Genomic DNA, 14,758 nt, shown 5'->3' with positions numbered 1-14,758 from the left:
TATGGACAATGTAGTTTGCCAGTTATTGCATCGTCTATCAGGATAACTATTTCCAATGTGTAGGATTGATAGCATGTGTTCTCGTCTACACTAGTTACATTTAACACATTATGCATCTCCCAATTACTGAGAACTAACCAATAGGAGACAAGGACCTTGACTACAGGGCCAATACAAACAGTGCCTATAGAAAGTCAACACCCCCTTGGAACATTTTCACATTTTGTTACAAAGTGGGCTTGAAATGGCCTTAATTGTAATTTTGTCATTGATCTACACAGTACTCATGTCAAGGTGAAAAGCAAATTCTACACTTTTTATTAAATAAAACAAATGTAGTTGTTGCACAAGTATTCACCCCCTCCCTTGACTTTTAAAGCACAAATTAAACTAAAGACCAGGGAGCTTTTTGAAACCCTCAAAGGGCAGTGATTGGTAGATGGGTAACAAATCAGACATTGAATATATCTTTAAGCATGGTTGCTGTAAGTTAATAATTGGGCTGTGGATGATGTCCCCCTGAACTGAGCTGCAGGACAGGAAGGAAACTGCTTAGGGAAGCCATTGGTGATTTTAAAAAGGCTAGAGTTCAATGGCTGTGATGGGAGAACTGAGGATGGATCAACATTGTAGTGACTCCACAATTACCCTAACATAGCAAACATACAAACATTCTTAAACAATGCAACAAGGCATTCAAGTAATACTGAAGAAAAAAAACTGCAAAGGAATACACTTTAGCCTAAATACAAGCCTTACGTTTGGGGCAAATCCAACATCACTGAGTAACTGCCTCATTATGAAGCATGGTGGTGGCTGCATCATGGTATGGGTATGTTTGACAGCAAAGACAAGTTTTTCAGGATGAAAACAAACATGAGCTAAGCACAGGCAAAATTGGTTTGCTTTACACCAGACACTGGGAGAGAAATCCATCTTTCAGCAGGACAATAACCTACAACATAAAGCCAAATCTACACTGGGAGAAGAATCCACCATTCTGCAGGACAATAACCTACAACATAAAGCCACATCTACACTAGAGTTGCTTACCAAGAAGGTAGTGAATGTCAGTTTTGACTTAAATCTGCTTATATCTATGGCAAGACTTGAACATTGCTGTCTAGCCATGATCTCCAACACCTTGACAGAGCTTGAAGAATTTTGAAAAATAATAATGGGTAAATACACAATCCAGGTGTGCAAAGGTCTTAAGAGACTTACCCAAGAAGACTCCGCTGTAATTGCTGCCAAAGGTGATTATAACGTGTATTGACTCAGGGAAAAATACTTATCTAATCAAGGTATGTTTTATTTTGAATTAATCTTTAATTGCATGAATTTTTCTTCCACTGTGACATTAGATTGTGTTGATCATTGTCAAAAAATGACAATTCAATCCATTTGAATCCTATTTTGTAACACAAAATGTGAAGAAATCCTAGGGGGACGTAGACTTTTTATATGCATTGTATCCCTAAAGTTTTCCTTATTGACTCCAGGTACTAGATTCAGCCCCATTGACCGTGACACCAAACATTACCCAATGATCAGGGAAAGAAAGCTGGTGATTTCATGTTTCTATTAGCAATAGACAGGGTGCCAATTACACTAGATCTACAGTTAAAAGCTACTATGTGAAATGTTTACCTGATTGGTTAAAGCAGTTACAACACGTGGAAGGAACAGTCAGCCACATGGCATGAATGTATGGTTTAATCATCCTTCAGGTACGACTATAGAAATAATTACCAACATTGATTTAATAAATATTGAAGACATTCAAACACAGATTTAAGATCATCCTTAGGAAACCACACCATGAGGTATGATGACAAAAAAAATTGGGGGGGAAAAAAGCAACACTTCCAAAAAAATGCATGATAAATATTAATTTAAGAATAAACAATTAAACAACTTGTTTCATGAAGTAAAAATAAAACATTGTGCGCAGATGACACCATTTGAGTGTGTTTTGGTAAGGGTTAATATGCCATTATAAACCTGAAGAAATCCAGGCAAAGTAAATGATCTCCAGCAAGGAAACATTCTTTTTTTTTTACTGTAAAATGGAGCAAGGGTGGAAGCGGAATGGAGGAGCTGGGTTTCTGCCGGTAATGAGGCTCCCTTTCGGTCCCGGGAGTTGGATTACATTGGTGAAACTCAACACTCAAGACTCTGCAGGGGCAGCCTCCTTTGCTAGTGCTCATACCTATAGTGTGGGATAAGGCAAAAAGACAAAAATAAAAACATGTAGGTTTATGTAAACTTAGTCTTAGCCTTTGGCCTTTCCTTCCAGTTCTCTGCTGCCAAAAACTGGAACTAATTGCAAAAATCACTGAAGCTGGAGTCTTATATCTCCCTCTAACTTTAAGCATCAGCTGTCAGAACAGCTTTCCGATCACTGTACCTGTACACAGCCAATCTGTAAATAGCACACCCAACTACCTCATCCCCATATTGTTATTTATCTTTTTGCTCTTTTGCACCCCAGTATCTCTACTTGCACATCATCATCTGCACATCTATCACTCCAGTGTTAATGCTAAATTGTAATTATTTCGCCTCAATGGCCTATTTATTTCCTTACCTCCCTAATCTTCTACACTTGCACACACTGTAAATGGATTTTTCTATTGTGTTATTGACTGTATGTTTGTTTATGTGTAACTCTGTGTTGTTTTTGTCGCACTGCTTCGCTTTATCTTGGCCAGGTCGCAGTTGTAAATGGGAACTTGTTCTCAACTGGCCTACCTGGTCAAATAAAGGAGAAATAAAAAAATTAAATAGTCTAATACATTTCCCATCATAATTCCAAGGAAATAAAGCTAAATATTAAAAAAGAAAACACAGAACTTTAGTTACAACAGTTCGAGCCTACAGATTGATTCGTAAATAATAACTTTACTGGGCTGTTTATGGCGATGCCCAATCCATAGGTCTTCATTCCTTGTGCTCTAAGATAGGTTCACTTACTAGAAAATCCTGTAGAACTGGGATATTCCAGCACTACCCACAAATAAGTTGACAAAGAAGTTCCAGTCCTTTGGAATGATGACCAAAGAGTATCTGGACCAGGTCAGACCTGAGAAAGTGGGAAATGGGATTAGTCAAGGAGTAAAGTTGTTAATTTGACTGAAGAATACAGGATTAATTTAAACTGTACCTGTTACTCACTGAAGAATATGTGGCTGTCAGTACACCAGACAGGGAAAGGCTCCGTTTCTCTGCTGGTTGACTCATTTCTGTCAGACCAGCCCCGACCAGACCCTATAGAGATGAAGATGCATCTGACCTGGAATTAGTTTCATTAGACAATACCTTCTTACATGTTTACATTTAGATAAATGCAATAGCTCAAGCTTAGCAAATGCAGCCCTTACCGATTTGAACACTGGGGCCCAGAAGAAAAACAATCCTTGGACCTGGAATGAGAGAAAAGACAATCCATGAAAAAAAAATGTTACAAAACATCCAAAATCAGACAATTCTTTGCAAAAAAGTGACTTTGTTGTGACAACACGTTATAACATACTATAATCTTCCATGAAGCACTCTTTTACTACTACCATAGACTTGTTTAAAAGGGCAATTCCGCCACTTTCCAACCTCAGCTCCATACCAAATTTTATTAGTCACATACATATTTAGCAGATGTTATTGCAGGTGTAACGAAATGCTTGGGATACCAGTGTCTACATTTGTGAAGACTGCATGTTTCTATGATCTGTGGTTAAAAAGAAGAATGGTCCTAAAACATTATTCTCTGTGACATCACAGGGTATGATTAAAAGTAAGAAAAACAGTGATTTTCTAAATTTGCTATGAGTTTCTAGCCAGAGGAAGGGTCTTTTCTTGCTCCCCAAGTCACCGCGAATCTCAGTGTTTGAAAATCACTGTTTAAAAATAAATTAAAAACTTTTGATGTGGTCCCCGGGTATAATTTTTAAAACTTTATATTTGTTTATACAAAACGTAAAACTGTGCCATTTTCACAAATGAAGACACTGGTATTGTGGCGGAGATCATTAAAATGAGGTTGAAAAGTGGTGGAATTGCTCTTTGACATAACCCCAGTACTTACATCCCGATCAAGAGGTCAGTAAGTGCTCTGTCAGAGGCACACTAAATTAAACATTATTCCTCTAACTTAGTTCAGGGCAGGGAAATCTTAGACACCTAATACTTCATATGATTGATGGTTGTGGATTGGTTGGCTGAACTATTTTCATTGTTCTGCTATTACCAAAGTAGGCTGAATGACCTCTCCTAAGAAACATCAAGCCATGGTCATGCCAGGCTGCCACAACAAGGTCCTGATAATGAGGAACTCATTGAAAATGTATCTATGCAAGGCTTCCCCCTCCTATATACAAAAAGTAACGTTGCCAGAATGCAACTAATGCAACTAGTGACAACCACAACAGAGCAGCATGCTGTTCAGCAAAAGATACACAGCAGAGAGCATCTTATGTAAGACTTTGCAACAGGTTAGACCAGTGTTACATCTTTGTCCCTTCACAATATTTGTCTGCCGAAGGCACATACAGGTAACTGCCAAAACACCAATATAAAGTGTCTTAATAGCGTGCTGGGCCACCACGAGCCGCCAGAACAGCTTCAATACGCCTGGCATAGATTCTAGTGTCTGGAACTCTATTGGAGGGATGCGACACCATTCTTCCAAGAGAAATTCTATAATTTGGTGTTTTGTTGATGGTGGTGGAAACCGCCGTTTCAGCCAGAATCTCCCATAAGTGTTCGATTGGGTTGAGATCTGATGACAGATCGCCACGGCATATGGTTTACATCATTTTCATGCTCATAAAACCATTCAGTGACCACTCGTGTCCTGTGGATGGGTACATTGTCATTCACTCCCATCAGGATATGAATGAATTAAATAAACTGAAGGTGATCACTCAGAATGGCTTTGTATTTATTGGCATTTACCTTGCCCGTGAACATATAATAACACATCTTATCACCTGTGCACAATGGTGAGTCTGTCCTCTCCCAAGATATGCACAGGTTATAGAAAGGATATCAGATTTGGTAAGGACAAAGGTTAGAAAACAGCCGTAGCTAAATATACTGGTGTAGGTGAGTGTTCAAAGACAGCAAGGAGTTTGCTCTCAACTTTCTTTGTCCTTGAAGGTAGTCACATTGATTTCCTCAAAACATGCAATCACTCATTCTGTGAGGAACCATGCCAATTCTGAAAATGAAATTGCTACTCTTGGCAACCAATCTCCTTGGTATGGGGCAATTCCATTGTAACATATTGATGCAGAGACTCAGATACTTTAAAATGCATTTCAAACAAAAACCAACCAGTTCAACAAACCATACAGCTCTATGCACAAGGACTATAGATTCTAGAAAACATATACTTGAAAAACACCTGCAGATGCAAAGTAAGGTAACAGAATGAAAGCACAAACCATTTCCAAATTCAGTGGAAATGTGTAAAGTAGTCTTTGCATATAGTTGTATATTTTGTTTAACTTTGTAATCATCGTTTTTTGTTTGACATACATTTTAAAGTGCAACATCTGAGTCTCATCATCACTCTTTCATAGTGGAGTTGCCCTATTGGATTCCAAAAATCCATCTCACACACAAAGCTCCACGTGACCTGCAAGCAATGTCTGTCTGAGCTGCAACCCCACTCATTCAGCCAGCTACTGTGTACCATAATCTGTACACACTGGGATAACAAATCTGCAAAACAGTTGGCTGGTTCTACCTCGCTCTATTCAGATTTAGAGGCGTCAAATCTGTATTTTGCCATTTGTTTGGGTTTAAAACACTAAGATAAGCAAGAGTGGCGAGATTAGATAGTAGCTATTGGTTGCATACATCAAAAGATTTAGCAAGGGTTTTTGACTAAGGCCACTTCAGCAACAACCATGGTCATCAGTGTATACTAGTCTCTCTAGACATCTGTGTTGCCTCCCACAATTTTCAAATGCTCTGGCCTAGAGTCTGTTTTTGTTCAGGTTCGTGCTTCTCATCCCCTTCCATAAACCCTATTCGATGGGATAATATTTACTGGGGGAGCTCAGGTAATATAATCATGTGCACGAGCACAAATCGCCACATCCATAATTTGAGTCCAGTCAGATTCTGCCATGTCAGTAATTTTTACTTGGCAGGAAGGTTATTATCCCTGCCCTAAAACCCCACTGTTTTTCAGCAAACTCCCAGGTCCCCTGATAATACTTGTCCCTTGTGAATCGCCATCCCTGTGTTTTGAGGGATATTACAAAGTTTAAAACAGGTGCTGCACCCAGTTTGAGTAAGAACATGGGAACAAATTGATGCTTAAAATAAAGTGCTATGCACATAGCCTACAGATGAATGAACTGTTTTGTCAAACTTTCCTAATGCGGTTCTTCTCTTTTAAATAGTGTAAGTGGACAATATTGTGCCAATGAATTGACAGATTGCCAAATACATCAGCTAATTAAATGTCTGCATAGGTTACCATTCATGGTTCTTATTGATATGCATTATTTAGACTCTTTGAACTGAAGGCCATTAGGCCAATATTAGGCTAGACATTTGAAAAGTCTTCACACATGGAAGAGCCTACAGGCTTCCATCATAACAGTACATTTTGAAAGAGGATTTATTTTTTACAGGGGCAGTTTGGTAAAACTAAATCATCTGAATCGTCCACCGTAAATACTGGGGTAATAATTACATAACCGACATTCTAGTAATACTAGTCCCGTGTGAATAGAGCTATAGACCTACATGGTAATTATGATGACTTCCGGAGGACGTCCTCCATCCAATCAAAGCTTTTGCAGTAGGAACTGACATGTTGTCCATCCAATCAAAGTGGGCATGTGTGATTTAGAAGCTTGGTGAGTTTGTAAGATGGTTGGATAGATAAAGATTGAGATACTTTAGCATTTTTTAGGATATTATTAAATTCAAATGACTTTCGTCAAACTACAGGAGACAGAGGTAGATGATATTGTTTTCTTGGCTTTAGAACTATTTCTGTCGAGTTAGTGCAATTTATTTCAATCCTCCCGATATGATTGGTTTAAACCTTTAATATAACAGTGTACAGAACTTTAGGAGCATATTCCTAATATTGAGTTTCACCCCAGAACAGCCTTCAACACTACAAGGTGTTGAAAGCGGTTCACAGGGATGCTGGCCCATGTTGACTCCAATGCTTCCCACAGTTGTGTCAATTTGGCTGGATGTCCTTTGGGTGGTGGACCATTCTTGATACACACGGGAAACTTGTGTGCAAATCAAATCAAAGTTTATTTGTCATGTGAGCTGAATACAACACACCTTACAGTGAAATGCTTACTTACAGGCTCTAACCAATAGTGCAAAAAAAAAGGTCTTAGATGAACCCCAGCAGCATAGCAGTTCTTGACACAAACCTGTGAGCCAGGCACCTACTACCATATCCCACTCAAATTCACCCTCTGAATGGCACACAAACACAATCCATGGCAAGGCTTCAAAATCCTTATGTAACCAGTCTCCTGCCCTTCATATACACTGATTGAAGTGGATTTAACATGTGACATCAGTAAGGGATCATAGCTTTCACCAGTATGTCATGGAAAGAACATGAGTTCCTAATGTTTTGTACAGTGTATAGCTCATTGGTTAAAGTGTACTGGAGTTCGGGGGTTTATTTATTACACAAATTTAGTTTCAAAACAAAACGGGGAGGGACCCACCTGAAATGTCCAACTTCCATTTAGCAACTGTTTGGATTAATGAATACACTAGGGTCATGTTAAGTACGAAAACATTATCGAACTTGGCAGATTGTGTAATAATGTGAGGCAGGAAGCAGGTGCAATGTTTAATAAAACAAAAATGAGACAAATCCATGTGGCTACAAGCCGGTACACAATAACAATACCAAATGGTGAGTGAACATAAGCGAGTGACATAAAAAGGGTAGGAAATGAGGGTTATGAAGTCCAGGTGTGAATCATAATGATGAACAGGTGTGCGTAATGATGAATCCCAGGACCGGTGGTTACTATTCTGGTGACGTCGCATGCCGGAGGGGAGGAGCAGGAAAATATGTGACGGCACCCCACCGCTGACACGTGGCTCCAGCCGCAGGACAACGCCGACCAGACGGACGACAAGGAGGAGCGGGTCGGTCCGGGCGGCAAAGGTGTAAATCACAGATGTTGTTGGGGTCCAGAATGTCCTCCACCGGAACCCAACACTGCTCCTCTGGACCATACCCCTCCCAGTCCACCAGATACTGGAGCCGACACCCACGATGTCGGGAGTCCAGTAGGGATCAGACGGCATATGCCGGACTCCCCTCACTGTCCGGGGGTGGGGTGGTGCTGTGGGGGACAGTATAAGCTAGGGGACCAGGAACCACCAGCCTGAGAAGAGACATGAACCGAGGGTTAATACGATAGTGACTGGGTAGTTGTAACCTGTATGTCACCTCGTTGACCCTCCGGAGAACCTTGAATAGCCCCACAAACAGGGGGCTCAGTTTCTTGCAGGGCAGCTGGAGTGGGAGGTTCCTGGTAGAGAGCCAGATGCGGTCCCCAGGATGGAACATAAGGGTCTCACTGCGGTGGCGGTCTGCCTGTTCCTTATGACGATGGACGGTGCACCGGGGTCTCACGTGCGTGTAGCTTCACACCTCATCTTTTCCCAGGAGCCGCGCTCTGGCTGGAAAATCCAAAACACACTGGAAGGGGGTCAACCCAGTGGAGGAGTGACCTAGGGGGTTGTGGGCATACTCTGCCCTGGGAAGAAATTGTTCCCACTCACCCTGCCACTCAAGATAGTGACTCCTCGGGAACCTCCCCAGCTCCTGGTTCATCCTCTCCACCTGCCCATTGGACTGAGGCCGATACCCGGAATTGAGGCTGACCGTGACCAAGCTTCTCCAAGAAGACCCTCCAAACTCGTGATGTGAATTGGGGGACACGGTCAGAGACAATGTCCTCCGAAAGGCCACAATGCCGAAAGAGTGGCTGAGCAACCTGGAGAGCAGTGGGGAGACCAGGAACTAAATCGACAGGACTTGGGAAATCTATCCACTACCACCAGAATGGGGGTGAAACCATCAGAGGGAGGAAGATTGACTAACCAATGGAGAGATGTGACCAAAGTCCCTGAGGCACAGGAAGTGGCAGGGGCTTCCCTGCTGGAGCATTCTGGGGGAATTTGGTTTGAGCACATACGGAACAGGAGTTGACATACCGTGTGACATTCTGCACCAAGGTGGGTCACCAGTACTTCTCAGCGATGGAGTGAATGGTGCCAGAAATACCTGGATGTCCAGAGACGACAGCTGTGTGCCCAGGTCAGCAGCCGATCCCTTATCCCTGTGGGCACGTAGATGCGCTCAAGAAGACAATTCCGGGGTGCGAGCTCCCTCTAGAGCCTGGCAGATGTCCATGTCTACATCCCAAACCACTGGACCCACGACTCAGGAGGATGGGATTATGGGTGCCCTCTGGACAGAACCTCTCCCGAAACGTAGTTACGGGACCGAGCATTGGCCTTTATGTTCTTAGCACCTGGGCGATAGGTCAGCGTGAAGTCGAACCTGGTGAAAATAAGTGCCCACCTGGCTTGGCGCGGATTCAGTCTCCTTGTTGTCCGTATGTACTCTAGGTTCCAATGGTCGAAGAGGATGACAAATGGTTCCTTGGCACCCTCCAGCCAGTGTCTCCACTCCTTCTTCACCACCAGGAGCTACCGATCCACAACGTTATAATTCCTCTCTGCGCAGGACAGTTTCTTGGGGAGAAAAAAAGCACAAGGATATAATTTCATTGGGTTACCCTGTCATTGTGACAAAACTGCCCCCACGCCCACCTCAGATACGTCTACCTCAACCACAAAAGGTAGCGTTGGATATGGGTGTTTTAGTGAGGAGGTGAAACGCTCCTAGAGCAAAGCCTCGTTGGCTGCTGGAGACCACGCCAGCCTGCGAGGCGCACGCTTGAGGGAGGTGAGAGGGGTGGCGACAGAACTGAAGTTCCTGAGGAAGCGGCGGTAGAAGTTGTCAAACCCCAAAAACCATTGTAACCCGTTGGTGGTAGGGACTGGCCATGACTTTACCGCATCCACCTTCCTATCCTCCATCCTCAGCTCCCTGTGGACTGATTTGGTAACCCAAGGATACCACCCTCTGGTGGAATTGGCACTTCTCCGCCTAGGCGAACAGGTGATTGTCCAAGAGGCGTTGCACGACTGCTCGTGGGTGAAGTGATCTTTCAGGTTGGTCGAGAAGATCAGGATGTCGTCGATGTATACAATCACCTGCCATCTGAATAGGTCCCTGAACACCTTGTTGATGAATGCCTGGAACACTGACGGAGCATTGGCTAAGCCAAGGGGCATAACCAAATACTCGTAGTGACCAGACATCGTACTGAAAGCCATCTTCCACTCATCCCCTTCCCAGAAGCAGAGGAGATTGTAGGTACTCCGCAGGTCCAGTTTGGTGAAGAACTGGGCCCCGCGGAGTTGCTCGATGGCACCAACGGGAGAGGGTACCGATACTTCTTAGTGATGTCAAGTCCATGGTAATCGAAACATGGGCGTAATCCTCTCTACTTTTTGGCCACAAAGAAGAAACCAGCCAATGCAGGGGACATGGGTGAAACCCAGTTGGAGCGCTTTTTAAATGAACACTACCGTTCAAAAGTTTGGGGTCACTTAGAAATGTCCTTGTTTGGAAGAAGAGCACATTTTTTGACCATTAACATAAGAAATGATCAGAAATACAGTGTAGACATTGTTAAAGGATGTTGTAAGTAACTATTGTAGTTGGAAACTGCAGATTTTTTTATGGAATATCTACATGGGCGTACAGAGGCCCATTATAGCAACTCCTGTGTTCCAATGTCACGTTGTGTTAGCTAATCCAAGTTTATAATTTTAAAAGGTTAATTGATCATTAGAAATCGCTTTTGCAATTATATTAGCACAGCTGAAAATGGTTATGTTGATTAAAGAAGCAATAAAACTGGCCTTCTTTAGACTAGTTGAGTATCTGGAGCGTCAGCATTTGTAGTTTTAATTACTGGCTCAAAATGGCTAGAAACAATGAACTTTCTTCTGAAACACAGCAGTCTATTCTTGTTCTGAGAAATGAAGGCTATTCCATGTGAGAAATTGCCAAGAAACTGAACATCTCATGCAACGCTGTGTACTAATCCCGTCACAGAACAGCGCAAACTAGCTATAACCAGAATAGAAAAGGGAGTGGGAGGTCCTTCTGCACAACTGATCAAGAGGACAAGTACATTACAGTGTCTAGTTTGAGAAACAGACACCTCACAAGTCCTCAACTGGCAGCTTCATTAAATAGTACTCGCAAAACACCTACTCCTCTTTCTATTCTGGTTAGGGCCAGTTTGCGCTGTTCTGTGTGACCCCAAACTTTTGAACAGTAGTGTAATCCTCCATGGCCTGGGTTTCAGCCACAGACAGAGGGTAGATGCGTCCGAGCGGAAGTGTAGCACCAAAAAAATTGGTCGATGGCACAGTCCCAGGGGCAATGAGGGAGACAAGTAGCCGTAGGCATTTGGAAATCGCTCCCAAGGAAGAACCAGACTTGTGGAGGTCTACAATGTTTTTCTGAGGTCTTGGCTAATTTATTTTGTTTTTCCCATGATGTCAAACAAAGAGGCACTGAGTTTGAAGGTAGACCTTGAAATACATCCACAGGTACACCTCCAATTGACTCAAATTATGTTAATTAGCCTATCAGAAACTTCTAAAGCCATGACATAATTTTCTAAATTTTCCAAACTGTTTAAAGGCAGTCAACTTAGTGTATGTAAACTGCTGACCCACTGGAATTGTAATACAGTGAATTAGAAGTGAAATAATCTCTCTGTAAACAATTGTTGGAGAAATTACTTGCGACATGCACAAAGTAGATGTCCTAACTGAATTGCCAAAACTATAGTATGTTAACAAGACATTTGTGAAGGGGTTGAAAAACAAGTTTTAATGACTCCAACATAAGTGTATGTAAACTTCCGACTTGAAATGTACTCCTCAGCACCCCCATACCCACCCCCCTCAGACAATCCCGCAGGTGAAGAAGCTGGATGTGGAGGTCCTGGGCTGGTGTGGTTATACTTGCTCTGTGGTTATGAAGCCAGTTAGACATACTGTCAAATTCTCTAAAATGATGTTGGAGGCAGCTTATGGTATAGAAATTAACATTACATTCTCTGGCAACAGCTCTGTTGGACATTCCTGCAGTCAGAATGCCAATTGCACGCTCCCTCAAAACTTGAGACAGCAGTGGCATTGTGTTGTGTGACAAAACTGCACATTTTGAAGTGGCCTTTTATTGTTCCCAGGACAAGGTGCACCTGTGTAATGATCACACTGTTTAATCAGCTTCTTGATATGCCACATCTGTCAGGTGGATGGATTATATTGGCAAATGAGAAATGCTCACTAATAGGGATGTAACAAGTTTGTGCTGAAAATTTGAGAGAAAAAATATTTTTGTGTGAATGGAAAATGTCTGGGATTTTTTTATTTCAGCTCATGAAACCAACACTTTACATGTTGCGTTTTATATTTATGTTCAGTATACATATATAAAATGGTGTGTATAGACAGTATGTGTAGTTAGCAGTAGGTAGGATGAGCCTTGAGTAAGATATAGTATGTAAACATAATTAAAGTGACCAGTGTTCAATGACTATATATATAGGGCAGCAGGTTCTAAGTTGTAGCGTAGAGTACTGGGTGGGAGCCAGCTAGTAACAGTGACTAAGTTCGGAGCAGGGTATTGGGCGGAGGCTGGAGATAGAAGCTGTTTTCCAGTCTTTCGGTCCCAGCTTTGATGTACCTGTACTGTCTCCTCCTACAGTGAACTCCAAAAGTATTGGGACAGTGACACATGTTTTGTTGTTTTGGCTCTGTACTCTAGCACTTTGGATTTGAAAATTATACATAAATATCATACCTCCCAAAACTGCTGACCTCCCTGTTATGCTGACCTCCCCTGTAATAGTGAGAAGTTAGCATGTCTTAGGGGTATGATATTTGTGCATCTGTAACTTTCTCACTCATCATTAGTCAGGATTAATGTAGGATTATCCATAATCATGGTAGCATCCACATTAATGTGGAAGTGTTTTAGAAACACATTCTATTCTTATTTACAATGAAAGTGACTCCAAAATGACACAATATTTCTATTGGCCACAAAATAATCTGAAACACAACTAAAACAAACAGCAAATGCACCCAACAAGTTTGTAGAGTAACAAGTGAATTTGTCCCAATACTTTTTGTCCCATAAAATGGGGGGATTATGAACAAAAGGTACTGTAATTCCTTTTTTTTTTACCTGATATTACCTGACACCCTCAAATTAAAGCTGACAGTCTGCACTTACTTCATAGTGGGACAGTGACACAAAATGTGTCACTGTCCCAATACTTTTGGAGCTCCCTGTAGATGGTAGCAGAGTGAACAGGCGCCGACCAGGTAGTGTAGATGTCCTGGAGGGCAGGCAGAGGGCAGGCACATGATGCTCTCAATGGTGCATCTGTAGAAGTTTGTGAGGGCCAAGACGAATTTCGAGGCACTGTTGCGCCTTCACCACACTGTTTATGGAAGTACAGTTTCAGGTTGTCAATGATGTGTGCGCACCAAAGAACTTGACGCGTTTCATCTGAATGCTCCAAAACATTGCGTCCTGCTGAACGGTCCCCAGAGTCTACCATTTGTTAATCTACCTACACATCCAGTATTAATATGATAACACTTTACTACATAATCGCGCAATTATAACTATATTATATATAATGGCCTCAACTGGGTTTTCAACTAATATTGTTAGAGACTAGGTTCTTCTCCTTGAGTGCTTCGTCATACCGCTGCAATGTTGACGGTCTCGATTAATGGTCTCGAACATAGAAATACAACGCAATAGAATGGTTCACATGCCACTGAGAACCTGCTTTATTGCGTTGTTTCAACCAGGGAGTTCATTGGTTGCATAGGCAGGGTTTGACACAACAAGACAGGGAAGTAGAGAGCCATCCAAATAACAAGCATCAGAAGAATATAGCGACCAAAGAGAGGCTGCAAAGTGAAGAGGGGCGATAAAGATAAAAGCTTGATATAGCTAGAGTTAGCTTAGCGCCCATGCTGACGTTACTAGCTAGCTACTGTACGTCGCAACGGCCCCAACGACCCCGCAGAGAACAAGCAAAACAACATCCAAAGGCGATAGTCAGAAGGCAGGGTTTACAACTGTATTTCAATGCTATTTTTAAGTAAAAGGAGGTTCGAGCATGATGTCCTGCTCTGGTAACCTGGTTTGGGATGTTAACAAGCGCTCAATTGGATATAATGAACCGAATGCTGTCAGGATCAACTACTTAGGTAAGAGCTCCTACTGGGTCCAAAATAATTTGCTACAGCTAGTGAACGTCGATCAGTTAACTAGCTAGCTAACTATATTTTCGATTAGCTTGCTGACACGTGAAATACAAACTTGCAACAACATTGTCGCTAATTTGTTTCTCAGTTTAGACATTATCGTTGATACTTCGTTTCATTGCAACGATTGCTTGCCTTTCCGCTTGGGCAGCTGGCTATTTGTAACAATACCCCTTTGCTTGCCACATCTAGCTATGCCTTTTTAGGTAGCGACACCCAAGATACACCATTACTTATAGTTCTGTCAATTCCTGTGTTGATATTGATGTTTGATTAACCAATTATTTCCACACAG

The 14,758-nt window shown here is 42.1% G+C and overlaps 1 protein-coding gene and 1 long non-coding RNA gene across 7 annotated transcripts in view; one reads left to right on the top strand and one right to left on the bottom strand.

The window, feature by feature from the left end:
* Positions 1 to 1,202: 1,202 nt before the first annotated feature.
* On the bottom strand, positions 1,203 to 14,211 carry LOC124044127. 2 transcript variants are annotated; one of them, XR_006840432.1, is made up of 5 exons: positions 13,412 to 14,211; positions 3,384 to 3,425; positions 3,167 to 3,290; positions 2,977 to 3,085; positions 1,203 to 2,212 (listed from the first exon to the last, which is right to left on the bottom strand). It is a non-coding gene; the product is annotated as an uncharacterized LOC124044127 (long non-coding RNA). The 2 variants fall into 2 exon arrangements; XR_006840434.1 differs by having other exon boundaries at positions 3,167 to 3,270.
* LOC124044104 (DDB1- and CUL4-associated factor 6-like) overlaps positions 13,971 to 14,758 on the top strand; it is an 80,283-nt gene continuing 79,495 nt past the window's right edge. For 2 of the 5 annotated variants that reach the window (XM_046363569.1, XM_046363560.1), the window contains exon 1: positions 13,973 to 14,406. In XM_046363569.1, the coding sequence (XP_046219525.1) occupies positions 14,316 to 14,406 (91 nt within the window). In that variant the 5' untranslated portion in view covers positions 13,973 to 14,315. Of the gene's footprint in view, positions 14,407 to 14,758 lie in introns of all 5 variants that reach the window. The other 3 variants (XM_046363594.1, XM_046363578.1, XM_046363586.1) reach the window with 3 other exon arrangements.

Source organism: Oncorhynchus gorbuscha, linkage group LG01, assembly GCF_021184085.1.
Source record: "Oncorhynchus gorbuscha isolate QuinsamMale2020 ecotype Even-year linkage group LG01, OgorEven_v1.0, whole genome shotgun sequence".
Lineage (NCBI taxonomy): Eukaryota > Metazoa > Chordata > Actinopteri > Salmoniformes > Salmonidae > Oncorhynchus > Oncorhynchus gorbuscha.
Note: the sequence above shows the minus strand (reverse complement) of the source record. Positions and strands in the feature narration are given on the sequence as shown.